Source organism: Microcaecilia unicolor, chromosome 3 (genome assembly GCF_901765095.1).
Source record: "Microcaecilia unicolor chromosome 3, aMicUni1.1, whole genome shotgun sequence".
Lineage (NCBI taxonomy): Eukaryota > Metazoa > Chordata > Amphibia > Gymnophiona > Siphonopidae > Microcaecilia > Microcaecilia unicolor.
In genome coordinates this window covers 232,042,752-232,067,128 of record NC_044033.1, presented here as the reverse complement: position 1 = coordinate 232,067,128, position 24,377 = coordinate 232,042,752, and the positions used below count along the sequence as shown (strand labels likewise).

Below are 24,377 nucleotides of genomic sequence, written 5' to 3'. Positions count from 1 at the left end.
TGCATTTAGCTCAGGAAATCTAGACAGACACTATTTAAACATGTATATATCTTTATTATTTACAGTGCAACAAATGAACATGTTAAAAGGATACAGTTAGGAACAAGGCACATATATTTATATATATATATATATATATATATATATATATATATATATATCTCCAAATAACTGCATGTGCTAGTTGAAATGGACATTCGGCAGCGCAAAGTGAAAAGTATTCTAGGCATAAACACCATTTCTATAATCCTCCTAGCAGTTGTAAATAATGAGATGGAACTCCTCACTATACCAAATTCTTAGAACTATAAATACTTACTAAGGGATCCTCTTCCTAAGCTGCTTTAGGTACTGTGTACCTAATGCAGTAAAAATTGACTAACACAGAATGTGCTAAATTGTCATAATTTTTTTTATTTTGCATGTACTAAATAACTTTTAGCATTTTTTTAGGGGGCATTCCTTTTTTTTTAATGAGATTTTATTAGTTTCAAAGATATTAAAGACAACAGTAGTAAAAATCACAAAACCAAGCTAATAACAGAACAAAGAAAAAGGGCCTGGAAGTTTTAAACAAAATACCAAACAGAGTAAGCATTCCTGTGGTAACTAGTTAACACATCTACATCACTTTGCACTGTTTGGTGCACAGGTAACACGGAAGCCCTTACAGACTACAAAATAGGTGGTGGTAAGTGCACTTGTGTAATTTAAAAAAAATGGCTGCACGCTAATGGAATAAATACAAAACAGGCTATTTTATGACTGTGGAACAGTCTTAGTGAGTGGAAATGACTCATGTAAGGGTGTGTGCCAAGGCTAGGTTTTACTGGAGCTTTGTAAAAGGACTCCCTAAATAATCCACAAGCTGATGATTGCTCCTTTGTTTAAATAGGATTAAGATGCAGGAAGGAATACGGGCTGTATGCTGGAGCAATTTCTATAAAGGGGAAACTGCTGTTTATCTCAGTGCCAAAGACAATTCTGAGATACACAGCTGGCCTTCTGTACATAAAACATCTGTGGAAGCCAAAGAGACAGTTGGGTCTTTATATATGAAAATCTAAAAACATCTAGCGGACAAAGATAGCCTCCTTCCATACTAAAGAAACCTTTGGGTAAAGCAGCTCAATCTCCCCCAACGCACTCCATTAACAGTTACAGCTCGTGTCTCCTCTGGAATTTCTGTACAGATAGCTTGCCGAGTATCACTACGGCATGCAATGCACACTTCTCCACACAGGAAAATCCTGGTAAAAATGCAGAATGGTGGTGATCTTGATGGCTTATCTGTCATGTCAGGGTTAGAAAGTCTGCTTACATAGGTAGAAGTGCAATATGCCTCACAGTAAGCGGTTCTACAAGAACCGAGGCTTCTAAAATAGTGTTTATGTGTGTGTGTGGCTTGTGACTATTATACAAAAACAGTTTGTATACACTCTAGTTTATCAGAAGCCCTATCTCCAGATCTGACTGTAGCTCTTACTTGGGCTTCACACAGGAGGATCTCTAAAGCCTCTACATTGAACTCAAGCATAGGATTTTTCATCCCTACTATGAGAGGACCACAAACAGGTTTGGCTTCAGGATTGTTCAAGAATCAGGTGTTTGTAAATAATGTTTTGGTAAAAGCAGATCCATTTAATGTGGCTCACTTTATATAACCATCTCATTTTCTTAAAAATGAGATGAAGCTAGCTAGCTAGCTAGCTCAGGGTCACAACCTGTCAGTGGAATGGCTGACAAAATGTTTCACTCAATATATCAAGCCTCCTTGTGGCATCGATTAGGCCAAAATATGTACTGTAGACAAATATTAATCTAAGTGGAACTTTGGGGCACATTCAGTTGCCACTGCTTGACTGCCCCACTTATGTACGCAATTTGACATTTTCAGCCAACTGGTGGAGAAGCCCACTGAAGAAGTCTTAGAATTTGTTTACAACTCCAAGTCTCACTTTAACACACCAAAGGTAATCCCCCCTCCCCCCATCGTAAGCAATTCTACATTACTTTTCACTGAAATCCCACTCTGCTTTAAAGGAACCCTCTATTTTTCCAGTTTCCAGACCCCCCCCCCTTTTTTTTTTAATTTAATTCAGATATTATCTGTAACTGATGTTCCTCTAATAGAGGGGATCTGGGACATTCAACATTAGAAAGAGAAAAAGGAATGTTACAGAAGAACTGCCTCTGGTTAGCTGTTCCAGTTCTATAGGGAGATCACCCACAATCCCCTATTAAGGGAGTCCTGTAGATTGGTGGAATGATTGGATGTGTATGAAATACCATAAACTGGGTGTTACTGGCTGAAGAAATTTTGGAAAGGTGGGGGATCAATTCAGGTGGTGAACTCTGATCCCCAACCACCAAGCCTGTCATTGAGAAAGCCTCAGTTCATTTTAAGACACAACATACAACTGAACTTGTCCTGGAAGGAGGGTACCAAGTTCCACTTTTTCGTCCACATGGGCGAAGGGCTGCTACTTGAACATTCTACTCAGAGCAGGCTGATCATAAGCTACTTATCATCCTGATAAATAACAAGACCCTGAGAAAAGGGGTAGATACATAAGAAAATATACAATTAAAAATAAAACAAACGCATTGTTTTACATATTCCACTGATCAGGGAGATTCTGAAGAGAGTACACTAATCCCTTTTAAAGAGGGACCCTGTGCCTGGCCTTCTTTGGTGACTCACCATTGAAAAAAGGTCAGAAGTTTAAAAAACCATGGTAGGGAGCAGAATGGGGATGACAGAGAGCAGGGAAGATGTTTCCTTTTTTGGTGAGATAAATGACCTGGATTCAGGCTTCAAACTTTTGAAAGAAAGAAATTCTCCATTTTGGAGCCTAAGTGAGAAGCTTTAATCAGTAGGTACCTAATAAAGGAGAATGTTTTGTATGTAAATAAAATTCATGCAAAGCAACTCTAGATCAAGTCATGGCATTAGTGATACCAGATATAATGAATTATGTTTGCACATGACAACTGGGCAGACTTACCCAGTCTTGATTTTACACAACTGTATCTATAGCACATATAAAAAGAAAAAAAAACACAAATTCATAGATAAAATATGAAGAAATCAAGATTAGCTCAGTCTATTCCTCATGAAATGGAATATCATAATTTATATTCTAGCCACACAACGTTCTTCCCATATTAAACCAGGTCTATATGAAATCAAGTATTATAGGCTACACCCCGGTACAGGTATTGTAAATCTGGCTTCATATCAATGATGAAAAGGTTGCAGTAGCCATATTGACAAAGGAAATGATATTAAAGTTGATGAAAAATACAGCTGGCAAATGAATAGTTTGCAAATTTTAAAATCGTTCCTGCACTCTTTGGTATGATTTCTAGTAGACCATGCCCTACTTCTGCCATCTAGAATACAGAATTAAAGAGACTGAGGTATTCTAGTAAAGTAATGCCATTTGTAGAACAAAGCTGTAATGAAAAAACTGTGCTGGAAATAGGTTTAAACAAACTGTAACAAATGTACAGACAATCTACTGTGATTTTCTATTGGTCTGATCAACAATATCACTGCCTGCCTTGATTCTATAAAACTGGTGGTTACCTCAGAGTGGACAGCTATATCTCCCTGAAAGGGACTCCAGTAACGTGCTGGAAAGAGCTTTTACACAACTAGAGCCTGAGGTGTACACAAGATTTTTTCCCTTTAACAATGGAAAAAGAACAAAAGCAGAAAGATGCCACTCTTTAGTAGAAGGAATGGACAGTTTCTTCTAACGGCAGAGAATGAAAAAGGGAACCACTTCAGCTTGAAGACTCCATGGGTGGTTGGTCCAGGGTCTTTAAGGCATCCAGGAATTTAGTAGGAGTTAAGATGTGGGTGGAACCTGACAAGAGAAAACAGAGAAGCAACTTAAGAATAAAAATAGGTCTACCAGTCAAACTAGGTCCCTCGAACTTGTCTTCCGGTCTCTGTCAGCAACAAGCAAAGGCTGTGCAATGTCTTGTATACATCACATTCTGTTGTCTAAAAATACAATTCGGAGTCTGTTTCACTGATCTATATTCAATATCCTATATAGTTTCAACTCTAAAGAATAACTAGCTATGCTGCCTAGCATTGCCTGGCCTTGCTAGTATTATTTGAATATTTTTACCGATGTAATTGCCTATTGCTCATGTTTGATCTATTATTACTGTACACTGCTTTGAGAGAATTCTTTCAAAAAGGTGGTAAATCTAATAAATAAAATAAACATAATACAGCCCTTTTTATTAATTTATTTTTCAAAATGTCAGCATTTTTTAAGGTACAATTTTTTTTCCCAACAAACATGGAAGCTTAGGGCTCCTATTATAAAGCTGCAGTAGTGATTCCCAGTGCGGCACATGTGACAAAGCCCAAAGGAACTGAATGGGCTTTGTCGCATTTGCTCCATGGGAATCACTACTGTGGCTTAGTAAATGGAGTCTTTAGTGCTTTCTAAAACTTGGAAAAACTACAAACATGTTTTATAAAGTTACACTAGGTTGTTTAGAGCAGTTCAAGTGACCCTTCTGAAGTTCAGCATACTCAAGAGTATTGACTTCCCCAGAAATATTTGAATAGTATAAACTTTTTTACTTTTATGCAGTCGGGTTTTCGTCACCTTTCAATTTTTTTCCTCTTGTCACTCGCTCATCTTCCAATCGATCGCCTCTTAACTGTAGGCATTTTATACATGTGCTCTACATTTCATGTGCTGTTAACTGCTAATTAGCTCACCCTTCTTTTGTCATTCTTCACCTCACACTATTCAGCATTTTGTGTGCAGTTCCATATTTTCCTTGGTCTTCACAAGTTTCTCTGTTCCCGCTGCAAAGCATCTACAACATAATGCTGCCATAACCATGCTTTACTGTGTCTACCCTGTTAAAGGACTGAATCTCTTCCAAAGATGGATATATTTTATTTCCTTAGCCCACTATCCATCAAAAAGGTCTTAAAAAGGAGAATAAAGACTGTACTTAACACATAAGCACAATATCCGAGTCTCATTCTCTCTCACGTGATGAAATGACACCAAACCGGAACACATAATGAAGAATAAAAAAAGGGAAACAAAATAAATGGGGGCAATGAGGAAGGGGCAAGAGCTACCACAGAGGGGAAAGGATAAGAAGGGGGAACAGTATCCAAAAGGAGGGAGGGCAGTGAGAAGTGTGGCTGAAGTGATGGAGTGAGGAGGAGGGGAATAGTGTGAAGTAAATGGGTATTAAGTTGCAGTTTGATTTAAAAAATTATTCTATGCATGGTCCCATCACATACTCACCAATCAGAACTTCCCATTTGCCATCAGTTGCCTTAGTTATATCGTAAGCACATCGCATTTCTGACATGGTCATGCCACCCAATATGTAGATGATGAGTCGTGGGCCAGAGCGGTACTCAGCAGCTGTTTTATTCTTGTGCCAGTGTCCAAAGCGGGCACTGAAAAAAAGATGGGAAAAGGAGAAACAGAGAAAATAAGTACAGCAACATCCATTCAATTTTTCATGCCTTCAAAGCATGACTGTGACTGTGCGTCCTGAATATGAAAAATGTGTTCTTCAGTTCAAACACTGCTGCTGATCCCCCCCTCCCCCCATACCTCATCATACCTGACAGCTGCCCACAAAAACAGCACTGACACAATCACTCCCTCCCCCAACACAGAAACCAGACCAAAGGAACAAGTTCTGATGTGGCCGCTACCTCTTCCCCCAGAGCTTCTTTTGCCTTACTACTAACCAAGACCTACTCGCAGGAACAGCTGCTAATCTCTCCCATGGTGTATTCCTCCTTAGGGATGTCCAAAGTAGAAGATAGGGACACAGCCACTAATACCTTCCCCCCAGAGCTTACCTTACCACTGTTGGAGCATTGCCTGCAGGAGCAGGCTCTGACACAAAAGGCCAAAGTTTTTTGTCCAGTTTATCCTCTATGGCATCCTGGAAAGGGCAAATACAGTAATTACCTAAAATCCTCATCAAACCAGAACAAATTTCCTAACTCTTCTGCCTGTGATAGAGAAATTAGGTCTTACCTGATAATTCTTTCCATTAGTCCTTCCTACTATTCCAAAACCTGTAGGATAATTGTGTCCATCAACCAGCAGGTGGAGATAGAAAACTGAAAAGTAAGCTGAGACACCTCTCTTGGCATCCAGTCCAGCTCCTCAATATTTACATAGACAAGCAGTAAAGAGAAACTCAGAACACAACCGCTAACCTAACACTAACCAGACGAGCAAACATGTAGACCTCTCTCATCCCTGGACAATTTGTAGAGAACAAGAGATATGTAAGAAGCACCATGCAAGGTGACAGTCATTATTTCACCAATTACTTTGCACCAACTAAATATTTCCCGCTGATCTTTGCTGCGAGTCCCAACATTCCCTGCTACTCTTTCTACTCGCTCTAAACTCACTCCTGCTGATCTCTGCTGTGAGTCCCAAAGCTCCCTGCTACTTTTTCTGGTCGCTGTAATCTCACTCCCACTGATCTGTGCCGTGAGTCCCAAGGTGACATCACTTCCAACTGATTATTTCTTTGAGCTATGCTCCAGGCGCTTGTGAAATTTTCATTAACTCTGCTGATGTTGTCCCTGCTATACTCACTCCTGTTCCCTGTTTAGAAACATGATGGCAGATAACGGCCAAAAGGCCCATCCAGTCGGCCCATCCTCAGTAACCACTAATTTGTCCTTTTCCTCAGAGACCCACGAGCCTGTCCCACGCTTTCTTAAATTCTGACACAGTCCTTGTCGCCACGACCTCCACTGGGAGGCCATGCCACACATCCACCACCCTTTCTGTGGAAGATTGCTCCTAAGCCTATTTCCTCTTAACTATGCCCTCTTATTCCAGAATCTTCCTTCATTTGAAAAAGGCTCACCTCCTGTACATTAATGCAACCAAGGTATTTTAAACATCTCTATCACATCCCCTCTCTCCTAGTATATACACGTTGAGGTTCATACACCTGTACCTACATATTTTATGACAGAGGACGCTGACCAATTTTGTAGCCACCCTCTGGACCGACTCCATCCTGTTTATATCTTTTTGTAGGTGCGGTCTCCAGAATTGCACACAGTATTCTAAATGGGACCTCACCAGAAACTTGTACAAGGGCACCATCACCTCTTTTTTTCCTGCTGGCCATTCCTCTCCTTATGCACCCAAGCATCCTTCTGACTTTGACCGTTGCCATTTCTACCTGTTTGGCTACCTTAATATCATCAGACACAATCACCCTCAAGTCCTGCTCCTCTTTTGTACTCACAAGCACTTTATTGTACCGTTCCCTTGCATTTTAAAATCTTAGTTGCCAATTACTGGACCAAGCTTCGTTAGATCCTTCCTCATGCTTCCACACCCTCTGGGGTGTCCACCCTATTACAGAGTTTGATATCCACAGAGACAAACCATAACCAGATTAGTCCCTTCAACAATATCACTCACAAAGATGTTAAAAAGAGCTGGCCCGAGGACCGATCCCTGTGGTACACCACTGATAACATCCCTTTCCTTGGAGCAAGCTCCATTTATCACTACCCTCTGTTTCCTTCAATTTAATCAGTTTTTAACCCAGTCAGTCACTTTAGGTCCCATATCGAGAGCACTCAGTTTATCAGTTGCCTATGCAGAACAGTCAAAGGCTTTGCTGAAATCCAAGTACACCCCATCTAGCACTCCTCCCACATCCTGACATGAACAGCCTCTAGTGAAAACATGCTGCCTTGGGTCCTATAGTCCATTTGATTCAAGAAACCTCACAATACTCCGCTTTGGAGGCCAGACTGATAGGTCTGTAATACCCAACCTCTTCCTTACTTCTGCTCTTGTGCAGAGGGACCACATCTGCCCTTCTCCAGTCCTCCAGGACCACTTCAGACTCTAAGGAAGCATTGAAGAGCTCAGACAGCAGTGCCACCAGAACTTCTCCAAGTTCCCTCGGATGTATCCCAACAGGTCCCATCACTTTGTCTACTTTTAATTTAGCTAGCTCTTCATGAACACAGTCTTCTGAAAATCAGTCCTGGTTACCACACATCCATCCCTCAGAATTTGTTTTCTGCGGTCCTACCCCCGGCCTTTCATCCGTGAACACAGAACAGAAATAATTGTGAAGCAGGTCAGCTTTATCCTTGTCGGCTTCTACATATTCCTCCCCCTCAAGCTTTGAGCCTCACAATGCTACCGTGTTTCCCCGAAAATAAGACACTGTCTTATATTAATTTTTGCTCCCCAAAATGCGCTAGGTCTTATTTTCAGGGGCTGTCTTATTTTTCGGGGAAACATCGGGGTTGGATCGGGGTTGGCCCGCCTGCCCTCCGTCGCTCCTGGAACTAACCTTAAATGCCTCCTTTCACCTTTGCAGCAAGCAGCAGCAGGGCAGGCCACTCCTTCCTTCCGTGTCCTGCCCTCGCCTGATGTAACGTCCGTGAGGGCGGGGCACGGAAGGAGAGGTCTGCCCTGCTGCTGCTTGCTGCAAAGGTGAAAGGAGGCGTTTAAGGTTAGTTCCGGGAGCGACAGAGGGTGGGTGGAGGGGGGGCCCGGCAACCTCGGGTGGGGGGCGGCTTTGTCCGGCTCTTGGCGGCCCTGCTTTCAAACAAAAATTTGCTAGGTCTTACTTTCGGGGGAGGCCTTATATCTACCAATTCAGGAAAACCTCTACTAGGTCTTATTTTCGGGGGATGTCTTACTTTCAGGGAAACAGGGTATTATCACACTTCTCCTGTCACTTTCATATCTGAAAAATATCTTGCCCCCCAATTTTACCATATTGGCTCTCTTTTCTTCTATTTGCCTTTTTGTCTTCCTGATAGCTTTTCCAGCTACTCTTAACTTTTCCAGGTATTTTTGCCTGTCTTCCTTTCTGAGTCCTCTTGTAACATATGAAAGCTAACCTTCTTTCCCTTACTTTTTCAGCTACTTCGTTTGAGAAGCAGAGCAGCCTTTTTTCCCCTCTTACTTTTATGTAATTTTCTAACATAAAGGTTTGCTGCCTTTAAAATAGCTCCTTTCAGTTTTGCCCACTGATGTTCTACTAAATTCAGCTGTTTCCATCCAACTAACTTTTCCTTGAGAAATTCCCCTTGAGAAGTTCTTTTGAAATCTAAGCCCTTCAATCTTGAATAAGCCCTCTCCTCCTTTTGCTTCTAGATGACCCCGCAGCAGGGATGCCCCAACTGACGTTTGGCATATTAAAATCACCTATCAGTAGTATTTCCCCTTTCCTAGCTATCTTGTGAATGTCTATAATTAAGTCTCTCCATTTCTTCTAACTGTGAAAGTGACCTGTATATTACACCAATATAAATAAATCTTCATTTCCCTCTTAGCAGTTTAACCAACAGTGCTTCTTCCTTACCCTATATGTCCTGCAATTCTCTGGGATGTGAGCTTCCCTCATTTTGCCTTTACCTTTCAACAGGAATGATCGATGAGAACACTGCCTGTGCACCTAGGTGCTTCACCCTCTGACCCACAGCCATGAAGTCACGTTTGATATGTTCAGTAGGATACCTAGCAGTATTATCTGTGCCAATATGGATGAGCAGCAGTAGAGGTCTCTTGCAGCATTTATGCGCTATTGTTCTTGCCTTCACACTTTCCAAGCTGCTATCCAGTCAGTCAAATGCAAGTACTTTAACTGCCATATTTCTCTGGCGTCTAATAGACCTCAGGCCCTTTAACTGCCTCTCAGTTTCAGACAACCCATCTCTTCTTTCCCTATCCTCTCTTGCCAATGCCTGGTCAGCTGAACTTGATCTTCTCCGTTCCTCCCTTCCCTGCCGCCTTGTCTGTCAACCCCCCCCCCTTCTCCCCTTCTTCTACATGGATGTCCTTCAACCCTTTGTCCACCTCAGTTCTTCTTAAAACCGTTCGGTCTCTTAATCCATCTTCCTCTTCTCTAGACCCCTGGCTCACTTTCCTAGTCAAGCTCCTTGCACATGCTCTTTGCCCAGTTCTTCTACCATTGTTTCAAGCCAATTTGTCCCTTGGTTTGGTTCTCACATTATGGAAGCATGCCTAGACCCCTCACTTCCTAGCAATTTTTGTCCCATTTCCAACCTCCCCTTTTTGAGCAAAATTCTAGACAAATGTTCTTGCTCAGTTTGATGCTTTACTGAACACTAACATATTTCACCCTTACCAGTCTGGCTTTCGTACACATCACAGCACTGCAACCCTGCTCCTGGCTCTTTACAACACTGTCCGTGCTGCTTTGGATCATCGCTTTTCAGTTGTTTCTCTGACCTGTTGACACTGCCTCTCTTCTTCAGTCTTGTCCCCCTGGTTTTCTTTCTTGGCAGGGTGGTGGTGTGGCATGTATCAGCATTTGATTTAGTTGATCACTCTTTCCTTCATCGTGTTCACACTATTGGCATCTCCGGCTCAGTCCTCTCATGGCTCTCTAGCTATCTTCAGTAGCTTCTTTTCAACTGACCTATCATACTGGTCACCTCCCTTCATTCTCTGTTTGGTCTGATGTTCTGCAGGGCTCTATTTTCTCTCTTTCTCAACACTTTCTTTTCTCTCCTTCTCACTCTCATACAGGAGCAGGGCTGTCTTCCCTTCTGTTATGTCTCTGATCCTTGTGCTCCTCTTACTGTCCTCAATTTTTGTCTTTCTGCTGTCTCCACCTGGCTTAGGAATCGTGGACTTTTTCTTAAGTCTCTTAAAAGTGAATCTATCATCATCTCCAGCCCTCACACTCCTCTACCACCATTTCCCCTCCTTGGCATCTAGCAACTTCCCAATCATGATTCTATCAAAATCTTGGGTGTTATTTTTTATTCCAGGCTAACTTTTAAATCCCAGATTGACTGTGGTTCGTTCCTCTTTTTTTGTCCTCCAATGTATTCGCTCTGTCCGTCCCTTTCTGTCCTTGCAGTCTATTTGGTCTCTGGTGTTGCCATTAGTTATTCCTTTTGTTGCTCTCTTCATCAGCACTGTAGAAAATGTATTTTTAATCTGCTGTTGTAAACCGCATAGTTGCTTGTCAAGGATCTATTTGCGGTATATCAAGTGCACAAATAAATAAAATCTTGGGTGGGCCTTTGGAATAGTGAGAAGGACTAATGTAAAGAAAAATGTCAGGTAAGACTTAATTTTTTTCTTCCATTATATAGCTTCCCACTATTCCAGAACTTGTGGGATGTTTAAAATCAATCCCTAGAGTGAGTGGGATCCTAGTACCACTGCCCTGTGGACAGATGCCCCAAAACTGGCTTCCGAGCATGCCACAATGTCCACCTTGTAGTGCTTGGCAAAGGTATGCAGCACTTACCATGTTGCCACCTTGCAAATATCTGCTGGAGACAGTAAGGTAGACTTCACCTAGGATGTTACTGTACACATTGCAGAAAGAGCCTGCAAGGCCTGAGGAGTCCACAAGCAAATAAGCTGACGTGATGGTCTTCTTCAGCTATCTAGCAATTGTGGGCTTGGAAGCCATGAGGCCAAACCTCTGCCTACCAAACTGTCTATCCAATTTGCAAAACTCATTAATGACTTCCAGATATCCAATGAGAACTCTACGCACATCGAGAAGCTTCAAGAAAGAATGCTGAGCCGCTCCATCCTTTCTGTGAAAGGATGGAAGCTCCACAGATTGGTTGAGATAAAATGCTGATACAACTTTTGGAAGAAAGGAAGGAACCATGCATAGGAAACCCATGCCTCTGAAAAGGAAAGAAAGGGATCCCAATAACAGCCCAAATCTCTGAAACCCTATGTGCCAACGCAACACCACTGTCTTTAGCGCAATATCTTTCAAGGAGGCCTTATGGAGTGGCTCAAAAGGAGGCTTCTGAAGAGCCCAAAGAACTAAACTGGGCTCTGGATACAGTGTGCAAAATGGAGGCTACAAGCAGCCTGCTCCCTGCAACAATCGAATGATCTCTGGGTAGCTGCAAGAGATGTCTTCTGCAGTCGCCCCTGAAACAGACCAAAGCCACAACCTGAACTTTTAAAGAACCCAATGCCAATCCTTGTGCACGATCTGAGCAGAGAAGGGAGATATTTTGAGCATGGACTACCAGCCCTCGAACATCCTCCACACCCTTGCATACGCCATGGATGTAGAGCACTTCATAGCCTGAAGCAGAAATGACTGAATAACCTTTTTGTCTCAACCGAGCCCTTTCAATAGTCATGCCTTAAGACCAAAGGGGCACGGATCCTCCATGAGCACCGAACCTTGTTTTACTAGGCCATGTATCTGCAGACTACAGAGAACATCCCCATCCAACAGCTGAATCAGGTTCACATATCATGGCCAATCTGGGGCTACAAGAATTATTCGACCCTAGTGCAATGCAATCCTTTTCAACACATGGCTTACCTTGGGCCAAGGAGGGAAAACATACAGTAGATGTGTCTCTGGCCCAGGTTGCAGTAGGGCATCATCTCCATCGAGCCAGGGTCTTTGATAGCTGAAGAACTTGGGCACTGGCATTCCTTTTTGTTGCAATCAAGTTCTGAAACAGAGAACCCTATCGGTCCAGTACCAGCTGAAAACCCTGGCTGGGCAGTTCTTCCCATTCTCCCAGGTCCAATCTCTAGCTGACCAAGAGGAAGACATCCTGTCCACATGAAAGGAAAACTGGCGTGACTGAAAGCGGGACTTCTGACCATATTACTAACGACCAGGCCAGTACCATCTACTCTCAAAATTGAGAGCCCCCTGGATGACCAGAGGCTTTTGGTTTATCTTCTAGCAACTGCTGTGGCTTAGTTTCCCTCAATTATTTCACCATGTTACTCAGATCTTCTCCAAATAGCCACTTGACCTGATGCTATATCCGCTGCCCAATGCTGCAACTAGAGCTGCCGATGTGCTGTGACTGCCAAAGACATTCTGCGGGCCATAACTCATAACATGTCATAAATAGCATCTGCCAAGTAGGCCAACTCCATTTCCAGATGGTGTTATGGCACCAGTCTTGTGTTGCAGTCTACTGATGTCACTTCAGGCATGCTCTAGCCATGAATGAGCTGCACACTGTCCCTTGAAGGCCCAAACAGGCCACTTCAAAGGCTTATTCAGCGAGCCTTTTAGCTTCTTATCCTGTAGGTCATTCAGGGCAATGCCCCCTTCCAATGTCAAAGTGGCCTTCTTAGTCACTGCCATAATAAGGGAGTCCACCCTTGGAAGCTGCAATTTCTCTTTCTCCTCCAGACCCAATGGGTAGAGATGAGCCATGGCTCTTCCTGCTCTCAGACCCATGTCCAGTGAGACCCACTCTGCTGTAATCAGATCTTGAATGAATGGATGCATCAGGAAGGCCTTAGAAGGACTTCTAAGCCCACTCATGATCGAAGCACATAGAACTTTCGATGCTGAAGCACTGGAAAGCACTGCTAATGCCTCAGAAATAAGAGTACTGAGCTCCTCTTTTATCAAACAATCTCAGTGTTTTTCAGGTTATCTCCCTCCTCTAAATAGACCGAGCCACTTCAGGTAAGTAGGGAGAAGCAGAAATAGATCTCCAGGAGGCTAAACAAGATCTCTCAGGAACCGGCGGGACAGCTGGGTGAGAAACTGAAGAACCTTGCAGCAACTCTAACTGTCCCTGCTTCAATAAATGGGCCTGGGGTAAGAGTAATATAAACTCAAAGATCCCGATACAGCTGAATGCTCTGTAAAATGGTTGTAAAATGGCGGTTGTGCTCTGTGTGTAATCAGACAGTGGCTGTTCCTCACTGCGCTCTCCTGCATCAAACTGCGCACCGGCCCTACTGGAGATCTAAGTCTCCGGCATATTCAGATGCTGCACCAAATACAAAGACGTGTTGCTGCTGTTTTCCTTGCATCCTGCGGGATTCCTGGCTTGCACGCACTACAATGCCCCAACACCGGCTGGTGGGTCCCACAGTGGGAAAACCGCTTAACTGCCTCTGTGGGAGTCACCATTCACCCCGACTGGCACAAGCGCAGCACAATGCAGTCCCAAGCTGTGAGTCAGGATCCCTCCCCTGCACCAAGTAGAACTTACAGCCCTCTAAGCAGTTCAGTGTCAAACTTCAGTCGGACTTAAAACTGCAGCTGCTTCCCCAAGCTCAGTCTCCACAAGTCTTACCCCAGATGAGAAAGAATCAGGACCGATACTCTGTCCCAAGCTCACCTTTCTTTTTTTTTTCTTTAAGGTTGTTGTGCTGGAAAAGGAGAGCTCCACAGGAAACAGGAGAGAGGTGAAAGGAGGGAAAGAAGTAAATTTTATGGGGTTACCAGAGACAGGGATCTGAAGACCTCCAGATATGGTACTGCATACTCAAGTCACCCGTAAAGCTCAACTGGGGACCAGCTGACCAACTGGACCAGGAACAAATCACCCAGAACCAGAGGCTGGAAAGTGTGGAGATAGAAAATACTGAGGAGCTGGACTGGATGCCAAGAGAGAGATGTCTCAGCTCAGTTTTCAGTTATCTATCTCCACCTGCTGGTTGATGGACACAATTATCTCCACAGGTTCTGGAATAGTGGGAAGCTATGTAATGCAATAGTCTGTTGCTGTAAGAAACTTCACAATTTTTAGGCTTTATTAAATTGTAGCTTAAAGAAAAAAATAGCCTTGGCCTGTTGTTGGAACAGCAAGAGCCGGACTCAGGCAATTAACAGTTGCGAAGCAGGAATCTGTCTGAGAATTGAAAAATATAGCTTATTACTATTTTTGTTTACTGAACACTTTGAAGGTGTATGCAGATTTTGCCCTGTAAAGTTCATCCCTCCCCCACTTAACCCTACAGCTTGCTTTTCTTATATATTCTTCCTACCTAAGACTCTCAGTCAATATTCTTACATCAAATGTGACTCAAAATAAATCAAATAGCAGAAGGCTGTTCTAAATCAAAGCAATCACAACTATCAAATGAGATTCAAAACTGTAGTGCCAATTTGCCTCCAACTTATCTGAAAGCTTACAGCTTGTCCAGTTTGTCTCCAACTCAACAGTTTTGAAAAAAGAAGCTCATTCAATTCTAAGAGGAATTAGCTAGAATTAAAGGAGTCTCCTGTACTACAGAATAACCTGCCAATTTACTCTCATTCTCCCAGAGAAATTCAAAACTCCAGGAACAGATGGATTACAGTGGGCTCGGGTTGATTACAAACTGTGACAGAAGCATCCAAATGTTGTGTCTATGAAATTCCTTTGCTATATGGGAACATTTTGATTCTCATGAAATGAAATCAAAGGTGGAGTCAGAAATGAAGAGAATTTCTCAACTAAAACAAAAAGCCCCAAGACACTAATGAAACATCTCAAGACAGAAACATTTTTATTACTAGGAGAAACCAATATCAGAAGCATTAATTTGGGAACACACTTCAAAGGATCAAAAAAGGTGAAATGCCTTCCTGGATTAGGAACACAAGCCAATGTAATCAGAGAAGAACGGACTCTAAAATTGAAGTTATAATCCACCTGGGACCTGGATAAATATAGCATCCCTTTAGCACATACAGATTTCCAGAAATTGGGAGAAGAGTTAAAGGACTGAGGCATAACACTAGCTGTTTGTTGAAAGGGAGCGGGAAGGCTTCATCATACAGACAGACAACAGTGTAAATACATTGTAGACCATTTTCAGATATAAATGCACATGTTGGAGTCCAAGAAATTTGAGCATAGAAGTAATTGTTCACACCTTGTATTTGTTCATATCGGAATCGGTTAACGCTGTTTACGGTACTATGTAAGCCACATTGAGCCTGCAAAGAGGTGGGAAAATGTGGGATACAAATGTAACAAATAAATAAATAAAATAAATTCATGTTATATCAGGTCTACGGTGTAACACACACACAAAAAGAGTCCAATCTTTGACTGCATTATGAGCAATACCGTGGTTAAAAGGAGGCTATTAGAACATCCTTCAAGTAATGGAAAAAGGGTCCGAATGAAGAAAAGAAGCAGAAACATAAGCACTGTCAAGCCAGATGAAAAGCAATGATAAAGAGGGCTAAAAGAAAATATGAACAAACTTGCCACCGAGACAAAAACTCATAGTAACACTTTTTTCAGGTATATCAGAAGCAGGACTCTTGCAAGGGAATCTGTGGGACTGTTAGATCAGGAAGGTGCAAATGGAGCACTCAGGGAGGACAAGGTTATAGCACACAGACAAGTTCTTTGCTTCGGTCTTTATGGATGAAGATGTAAGAGAGATTCTACCTATACCGGAAATGGTTTTCAGAGGAGACTAAGTAGAGGAACTGAAAGAAATCTTAGTTAACTTGGAAGATGTACTCAGCAGTAGCGTACCAAGGGGGTGGCGGGGGGGACAGCGGTCCGCCCTGGGTGCATGCCGCGCGCCTGTTGGCTGAGTCCGCTCGTTCCCTCCCTGCTGCTCCCTCTGCGCGGAACAGGTTACTTCCTGTTCCGGGGCAGAGGGGGCAGAGGGAGCAGCAGGGAGGGAATGAGCGGACTCGGCCAACAGGCGCGCGGCACCCCCCCCCCCCCCCAGCAGGTAAAAATGCACCTGGGGGGGGTGTAATTTCGCCGGGGGGGGGGGGGGGGCTCTGCGGCGATCAGCCCCGGGTGTCAGGCAGCCTAGGAACGCCACTGGTACTCAGCCAAATTGACAAATTAAAGACCTGGACTGCATGGTATAAACACCAGGGTACTGAAAGAACTCAAGCATGAAATTACTGATCTGCTGCTAGTCCGTAGTACCTGAAGACTGGAGGGTGGCCAATTTGACATCGATTTTTAAAAATGGTTCCAAAGGTAATCCGGGAAATTACAGACCGGGAAGCCTGACTTCAGTGCTGGGCAAAATAGTAGAAACTATTATAAAGAATAGAATTACAGAGCATGTAATGGGGCAGAGTCAGCTTGGATTCAACCAAGGGAGGTCTTGCCTCACCAATTTGCTTCATTTTTTTGAAGGAATGAATAAACATGTCGTTAACAGGTGAACCAGCTAGATTTTCAGAAAGCTTTTGACAAAGTACCTCATGAGACTCCTAAAAACATTAAGGAGTTATGGGATAGGAGGCAATGTCCTTCTGTGGATTAAGAATTGGTTATTAAACAGAAAACACAGGGTAGAGTTAAATGGTCATTTTTTTGAAATAGACACTTTGGGGCTAATATTCAAAGGCATTTAAGTTAGCAGGTGCTGCTAATTAGATAACTGCCAGTGACAAGGTTATTCAGAAGCACTAACGATGTCTTCTGCAGATTTGCTCGCCAATAATTCAGCTGAGGCCAACTACACTTATCCAAGTCTTTTTCTGATAAAATCATTAGGCTGTGCTGACAAGAGAATCTATCTGTAACTCTCTCTCAGTTGGTACTAGAGTGGGAATGTGCTGCTCAGGCTCAGTGTGACAACAGGATCTGAGATCAACAGCAGCTCACCCTCTCCTGATGCTGATCCCAACAGCAGTTCACCTGAGCTATGAAAACCAGTTAGTTCCACACAGTGAATGAAGTAGTCATTCACCAGGCCCTGCTGAACCAAAGGAAAAGACAGAAGATTAAGCTCGAGATTTCCATTTGGCATTTCCTTACAAGCATAGTGGAGATTAGGTAGCAACACCAGTTACTAGGAAACAAAGCCAGTACTGGCCAGACTTCTACAGTCTGTGCCTTGATCATGGCTAAATAGACTTGTATGGGCTGTAGTGGAGCTTTTCAGGGGATTCGACGACAACTTCAGAAATTTTAGAACAGGCACACTTCTACGGTCTATGCCCTGAAAACGGCAAGGATAAATCAAGATCAGGTATACATATGAAGTATCACATACCATGTGTAATGAGCTTATCTTATTGGGCAGACTGGACGGACCATACAGGTCTTTATCTGCCATCATCTACTATGTTACTATGTTAGAAAAGGAGAAATGAATCTATGCAGGAGTTCTCAACATAGTTCTGAGGACACTCAAACCCAGGTTTTCAAGATACCCACAATGAATACACGAGTCAGATTTGCACAAGATGACAGAAGTACATGCAAATCTCTCTCGTGCATATTCATTGTTAATATCCTGAAAATCTGACTGGCTGGGATTGCCACAAAAGATGATTTGAGAACCCCATGAGAATTTCTACATTGATTTAATTGTTTACATTGACAGACTGAAATTAAAATCAAAATCCAGGCAAAACAGACCACTCATCATTCTGGTTTTATTTATTTACATTTCTATCCTGTCACATTACTATTGTACTTTTAGCAGGGCACAGCCATACAATTACAAACATTATAAACAGGAATCAAAGCGAGGCAACAAGGCAGCTTGATGTCTCATCAACTTGAGTGTGAAATGGATACACAGTAACAAAAACAATGAGTTGTTACTGTATATTTTTTGGTCATGGTGGAACAAGGTAGGGTCCGACTAATCCCTGCATGCTGAATAAAGGAAAGCAAAATTCCGTTAGAGAACCAACCAGGTAGGCATACACTCTACTGACATGCAATACTTCCACTGAGTCGGGAAATGCATGATACATAATACATCATGGCAATATCCACGAGAAATGACGTTATCCACAAAGTAGACTGAAAGGAAAGAAAAAGAAATTCAATTACTATAAGGGAGGGTTTCTGGACTGATCTGGTAGGACTAAGAAAATTATCAGGTAAGAATTTTTCCTTCCATATCATCCATACCAGACCAGTTCAGAACAAGTAGGTTATAATAAAGCAGTAAAACAGTCAGGAGTGCAAAGACCAAAAGTGGTAATGAAGCAAACATATCAAAGCCAAAATTCACCTTAGATGGTCTCCAAAGCCTCCCTCTCGAAAAGGAAATATTAACCCTGAGGAAGAAAAGCTGAGATAAACAGCTGGAATTTACGCAAGTATGAGGAGCAAAAATCATCCATGAAATAATGATGTGCTCCAGCTGCAGGACATGATCCTTAATCGAAATACCATATACATAGAAGGAAGCAAGAAAGATAACAGAATTGACCTGCTAGGAAAGAATTAACTATAGAGCCTACTAGCAGAAAAAAGTGTTGCCAGGTGTGGTGTAACACAAATAGAAGTGGAATGAAGGAAGAGAATCCCTCCATGAACTTGGAGGGGGTGTCTTAGGTTTTTTGCCCTTTTCCAGCTTAAGTGGCACTATGAGGGGAGTCTATAAGACACTGGGACTCATTTTCAAAGCACTTAGCCTTCCAAAGTTCCATAGAAACCTATAGAACTTTGGAAGGCTAAGTGCTTTGAAAATATGCCTCACTGCCACTTTCCCTTAAGAACACTCCCTCACAGTGTCAGGGCCCTAGAGCTAGCAGGAGAAGTTGCACCCCAGAGGAGACTGGAGTATCTGTGCACACAAGATAGGAGTTGTAGATGTGCAGTATCGCTGGCTGAAGTAGTTTTGTAATATCACCGACTGAAGCATTCGTGCAACATAGTTGACTGGTATGGTATGGTATGCCTTATTGACCTGAGATGTAGCTGTCCAATACAATTTAAAGGTGTAAAAGTGCAACACAAAAATTTAAAGATACACCACCATACACTTAGGATAAGATGTGATGTGGAATCACTGAGTGTTGCCTTCTGGTATTACAAGTAAAGAAAAAAAGGAGAAAGGTCTCCTAAGAAAGGAATGCCAATGGCCAAGGAAGTAATAAAAACTGATAAGACAGTTTATTATGAGAAAAAAAAGTATGTAGGCCTACGTAAAACAAATCCACAAAAGACAGTGGAAATTCAGACACAGGTCTGTGTTTTGGTGCTAGGTGCTTGCATCAGGACAATTATTCCATTCCTACGTCTTTGTCTTTTGGCCCTCTGGCATTAACCATCTCCGTACTCCCCATACTAAACTGGTCTCCAGCCCGAAAACTGGACTGGGAGTTTGTCACAGATGAACAGTCTAAAGGCAGCTCAACCCCCAACTCCTCTCAGAGTAGGAAGAGAAATAGGAAAGGGACCTGGAGACCTCCAGCTATTTTCCTAAGTGCAAATTTTCCTGTAAGGTCAGAAACTTTTTAGCTTTTGGTAGTCAGAACTAAAGTAGTTCAGAAGCCAACAGGGCTTGGAGGCTGAGAGACTGCACAGAGCACTATCACCATCTGCTTGGCGACATGAGTAATACTAAGCATTCTATGGTGGCACAATTCACTTTAAGGGAAAAACACATGGAACTGCTTTCTTTCCGTCTCCATCCGCTTGATTTGGACTGGTCTGATATAGACAATAAGGAAGTGAGGATGTACACATCAACCATATACAGTGATGTGAGAAAGTCCCACCCCCTCCTGATTTTTCCCTAATATTGCATATAAGTTACATTGAATGGTTTCTGACCTTTAAAAAAATGTAATATTAGACGAAGAGGTGTATTTTCAAAGCACTTAGACTTACAAAGTTCCTTAGGTTATGAAACTTTGTAAGTTTAAGTGCTTTGAAAATGAGCCCCAAAGGGAACCCTATGAAGAAAGGCTAAAGAGGCTAGGGCTCTTCAGCTTGGAGAAAAAATAGCTGAGGGGAGATATGATAGAGGTCTATAAAATAATGCGTGGAGTGGAACGGGTAGACGTGAATTGCTTGTTTACTCTTTCCAAAAATACTAGGACTAGTGGGCATGCAATGAAGCTGCAAAGTAGTAAATTTAAAATGAATCGGAGAAAATCACTCAACATGTAATTGCCAGAGAATGTAGTAAAAGCAGTTAGTTTAGTGGGGTTTAAAAAAGGTTTGGGTGGCTTCCTAAAGTCCATAGACCATTATTAAAATGGACTTGGGGAAAATCCATTGCCACTGCAGCATAAAATGTGTGGTACTGTTTTGGGATTTTGTACTTGTGACCTGCCAGTGTTGGAAACAGGATGATGGGCTTGATGGATGACAATACTTACGTACTTATAACAGTTTTTATATTTAAAAATATTTTTATTAATACCAAAAGGAATAACAGTAAACATTTCACCAAAAGGATTTGTGCAAAAGGCATAACAGACATTTTCCAGCGTAATCCAAAAATTTTTGAAAAAGGTGTACATTTCAAACCTCCTTTCCAAATACCCCCCCCCCCAACCAATCCAAATGAAAATATGGCCATGCCAACCAACAAAAAAGAGGTTAATAGCTACCGTTCAAGATTCCCTTTCCAAAAATTGCCACCGACCCTTCCTTTTCCTTCCCCATCCCTCCAGGATACACAAGACAGTTTTTTAATTACTACTTCATTTACTTAAGGAACAAAGGGCCCCTTTTACCAAGCTGTGGCAAAAGGGGGCCTACGCTGGCGCCGATGGGTGTTTTTGACGTGCGTTGAGGCCCCCTTTTACTACAGCTGGTAAAAGGGTAGTCTTTCTTTTCTGTAGGAAAAGGCCATGCAGAAAGTAAAGCCCTTGCCGTGTGGCCATTTCGGAGGGAAGCCCTGACTTCTAACCCATTGAGGTGGCAGTAAGGGGTTCCCTGTGCTAACCTGGCAGTAACCGGGCAGAATGTGGCACTGACCGATTACTGTCGGGTACACCCCGGCACTACAAAAATAAATATATTTTGGTAGCACCAGATACGATGGCAAACTGGGGGTGAGAAGTACCGCTGGGCTGTTGTGGTAGTCTGGTGGTACTTCCTGTTTAGCGAGCAGTAAGCCCACATTGGGCTTACCAACGCGTTGGAAAAAGGGCCCAAAGTTACCCAACACCCATACCACCCATGTGAAAAAATAACTGCCCGCTTAGTTAAATTAACCAACCAACTGACCAAATTTAATAGCGTCAACAGACTGAACATAGCCAGCTAGCCCTGCTGAATCTTAACCCGAGTGTGAAGTTTCTACAAGATGAAAATTTGTTGAAATGCTATCAGTATGGAAAACTCCACTGAACCACAGTGAGAGCCATTATGTCCAAAATGGAGAAGACTTAGAAAAGTGGTCAATCTTCCCAAGAGTGGCTGGCTTGCCAAAATTACTCCATGGATGCAGCGATAACTCATCCAGGAAGTTACAAAACTTCCCAGAACATCATTCAAAGAACTGCAAGCCTTTCTACCCTCAGCTAAGGTCACAGTTCATAACTCCACAAGGAAGAGACTGGGCAAAAATGGAATTCATGGGACAGAAGTAACGCAGAAACCACAGCTATCCAAGAGTAACATCAATGCTTGTGTTACATTTGCAAAAACCCACCTGCATGATCCTCAAGCCTTTTGGTATATAATGTTCTATGGATAGACGAGTCTTTGGACCTCACAGGTCCCAATATGTCTGGGGTAAAGCAAATACAGCATTCCACACTAAGAACATCATACTAATAGTATGGTGTGGGGATGCTTTGCTGCCTCAGGACCTGGAAAACGTGATTATTGAAGGAACCATAAATTCTGATCTGTACCAGAAAATTCTTAATGAGAATGTCCTGTCATCTATTCATGAGCCTGAAGCTAAAGCGTAATTGGGTTATGCAAGTCAATGATCCAAAACATAAATGCATCTCAATGGCTGACAGAAGCAAAGTTAAAGTTTCAGATTGGCCTAGTCAAAGTCCAGACTTGAACCCAATAGAGATGGTATGGCAGGACCTGAAATGGCCAGTTCATGCATGAAAACCTACAAATGTGTCTGAATTAAGGCAGTTATGCAAAGAAGAGTGGGTTAAGATTCCTCAACAGCAGTGTGAAAGACTGACATGAAATTATAGGAAGGATTTAGTTTGTAGTTATTGCTGCTAAAGGTGGTGCAACCAGTTACTAAGTTTAGGGGGCAGTTACTTTTTCATATGGGTAACATGGATATTGGATAACTGTTACTTAAATACATGAAGTGGTAATTTAAAAACAGTTATGCGTTTACTCAGGTTCCCTCGGTCTAATATTACTATTTTGTTTAAAGGTCAGAAACCAGTCAATGTGATATATATGCAATAATAGGAGAAATCAGGAAGGGGCCGGGGACTTTTTAACACCACTGTATAACTGACAGTTTTCAGAATCCATTCAGTTACTACAAGTGAATGGCAATTTTTTCCCACCAAACTTCTCTCACCTCCTCAAACTAGTAGGGACACAGTATATATAACATAAGGATCTTATTACCTCAATCACATCCTTAAGAATGGGGGTCCATCTTGAGAGCTGGTAAGTGGACTCCAGTCGTGGCCTCCTCTCAGGTCTGCTGGAGCTACTGGGCTGAAGGAGAGAGAAAACGTGCCAAGAAAGGGAGAGAATAGGCAAAGAGGAGAAAAGTTAGAGAGAAAAATTAAAGTTCAGAGCGTATGGCTTTGAAGATTTTAGCTTAGCACAATGTGAGAACTGTATCTCAGTGACTACAGTATGCTCTGGATGTTGATGATAGGAACTGGTCATAAGGGGATCTGGAATATGATGGCAGAAGTACCTGAGTGGCACATAAATGAAAGGTTACAAGCCAAACACATCAACTGGAGGAACAAGATCAATCTAACGGCTTAGAGGAAAATGGGGCAGTCAGGGTAATTTTAGCATTTTCCAGACAAATGTGTCAAATACCTGCACTGATAATGATGCAAGAAATCCAATCTAGAGTAATGGATAACCTATTTTATATTAGCATGTCCAAAGTTATAAGCACCAGGGTAAAATGCTTTTAGGAGGAAAGGCAGAAAAGAAAATACCATATACTGAACAAAAAAATCATAAAAGGAAGGGTACAAACCTTAAAATCTTATAAGGCAGCAGTAGCCAATATGTTACTTACCTGTAGCAGGTGTTCTCAGAGGACAGTAGGCATATATTCTCATACGTGAGTGACATCAACCTCAGAGCCCAGTGCGGACACTGCCACAGTGCAGGTTAGTCCTGCATCTCCTCCACGCTGAGGCCATCCAGTTGCTCTTGTGTTAAGACAGGCATCGCCAGTGTCTGCTGGCCACTGCCAGTCACCGTCAGCATGCTGCTAATCTCCTAACACCACCAAAAAAAAAAAAAACCTTAACAGGAAAGTGAGAAGACTGTTACTGCTGCACTTGTTCACTGTGCTCTGTGTCTGGAGGTTACAGATAAAAAAAAGGACTCTGAACCACTCAAGTGGATGGTGACACTCACGCCATACACTAAGCCTGACAATCCCACTATGCTGCCACCAGAACAGAAGACAAATGTCTGTCACAAAATGCCTAGCCCCCCCCCCCCCCTCCGACTGGGTCACAACCGTCTCTAGGCAAGTCTCTCTGTACCCTGTATAAACTGTGAATGCAGTAGCCCTGAGAGCTCCTCCTTGAGCATAGCTCGGATTTCCTTCTGTAGAGTAGGTGTTGGTATCGTCTAAAAAAAATGGTGTGGATGCAGCCTGAGTCATAACCTGTGCAGGTGTAGGAGATCGCGAAAGCTCTTGATGAAAAATTAGTTGGACAGAAGGAGAGCAATCACTGTGGCATGGATGCTTCCTGTG

The 24,377-nt window shown here is 42.5% G+C and overlaps 1 protein-coding gene across 2 annotated transcripts in view; it reads right to left on the bottom strand.

Moving 5' to 3' along the window:
• Positions 1-2,463: 2,463 nt before the first annotated feature.
• STXBP2 (syntaxin binding protein 2) overlaps positions 2,464-24,377 on the bottom strand; it is a 165,695-nt gene continuing 143,781 nt past the window's right edge. Inside the window, exons 16-19 of one of the 2 annotated variants that reach the window (XM_030197556.1) lie at positions 23,045-23,137; positions 5,873-5,958; positions 5,301-5,458; positions 2,464-3,875 (exon numbers count right to left, since the gene is read on the bottom strand). In XM_030197556.1, coding sequence (XP_030053416.1) covers positions 3,793-3,875; positions 5,301-5,458; positions 5,873-5,958; positions 23,045-23,137 — 420 coding nt within the window. In that variant the 3' untranslated portion in view covers positions 2,464-3,792. The other variant, XM_030197557.1, reaches the window with a different exon arrangement.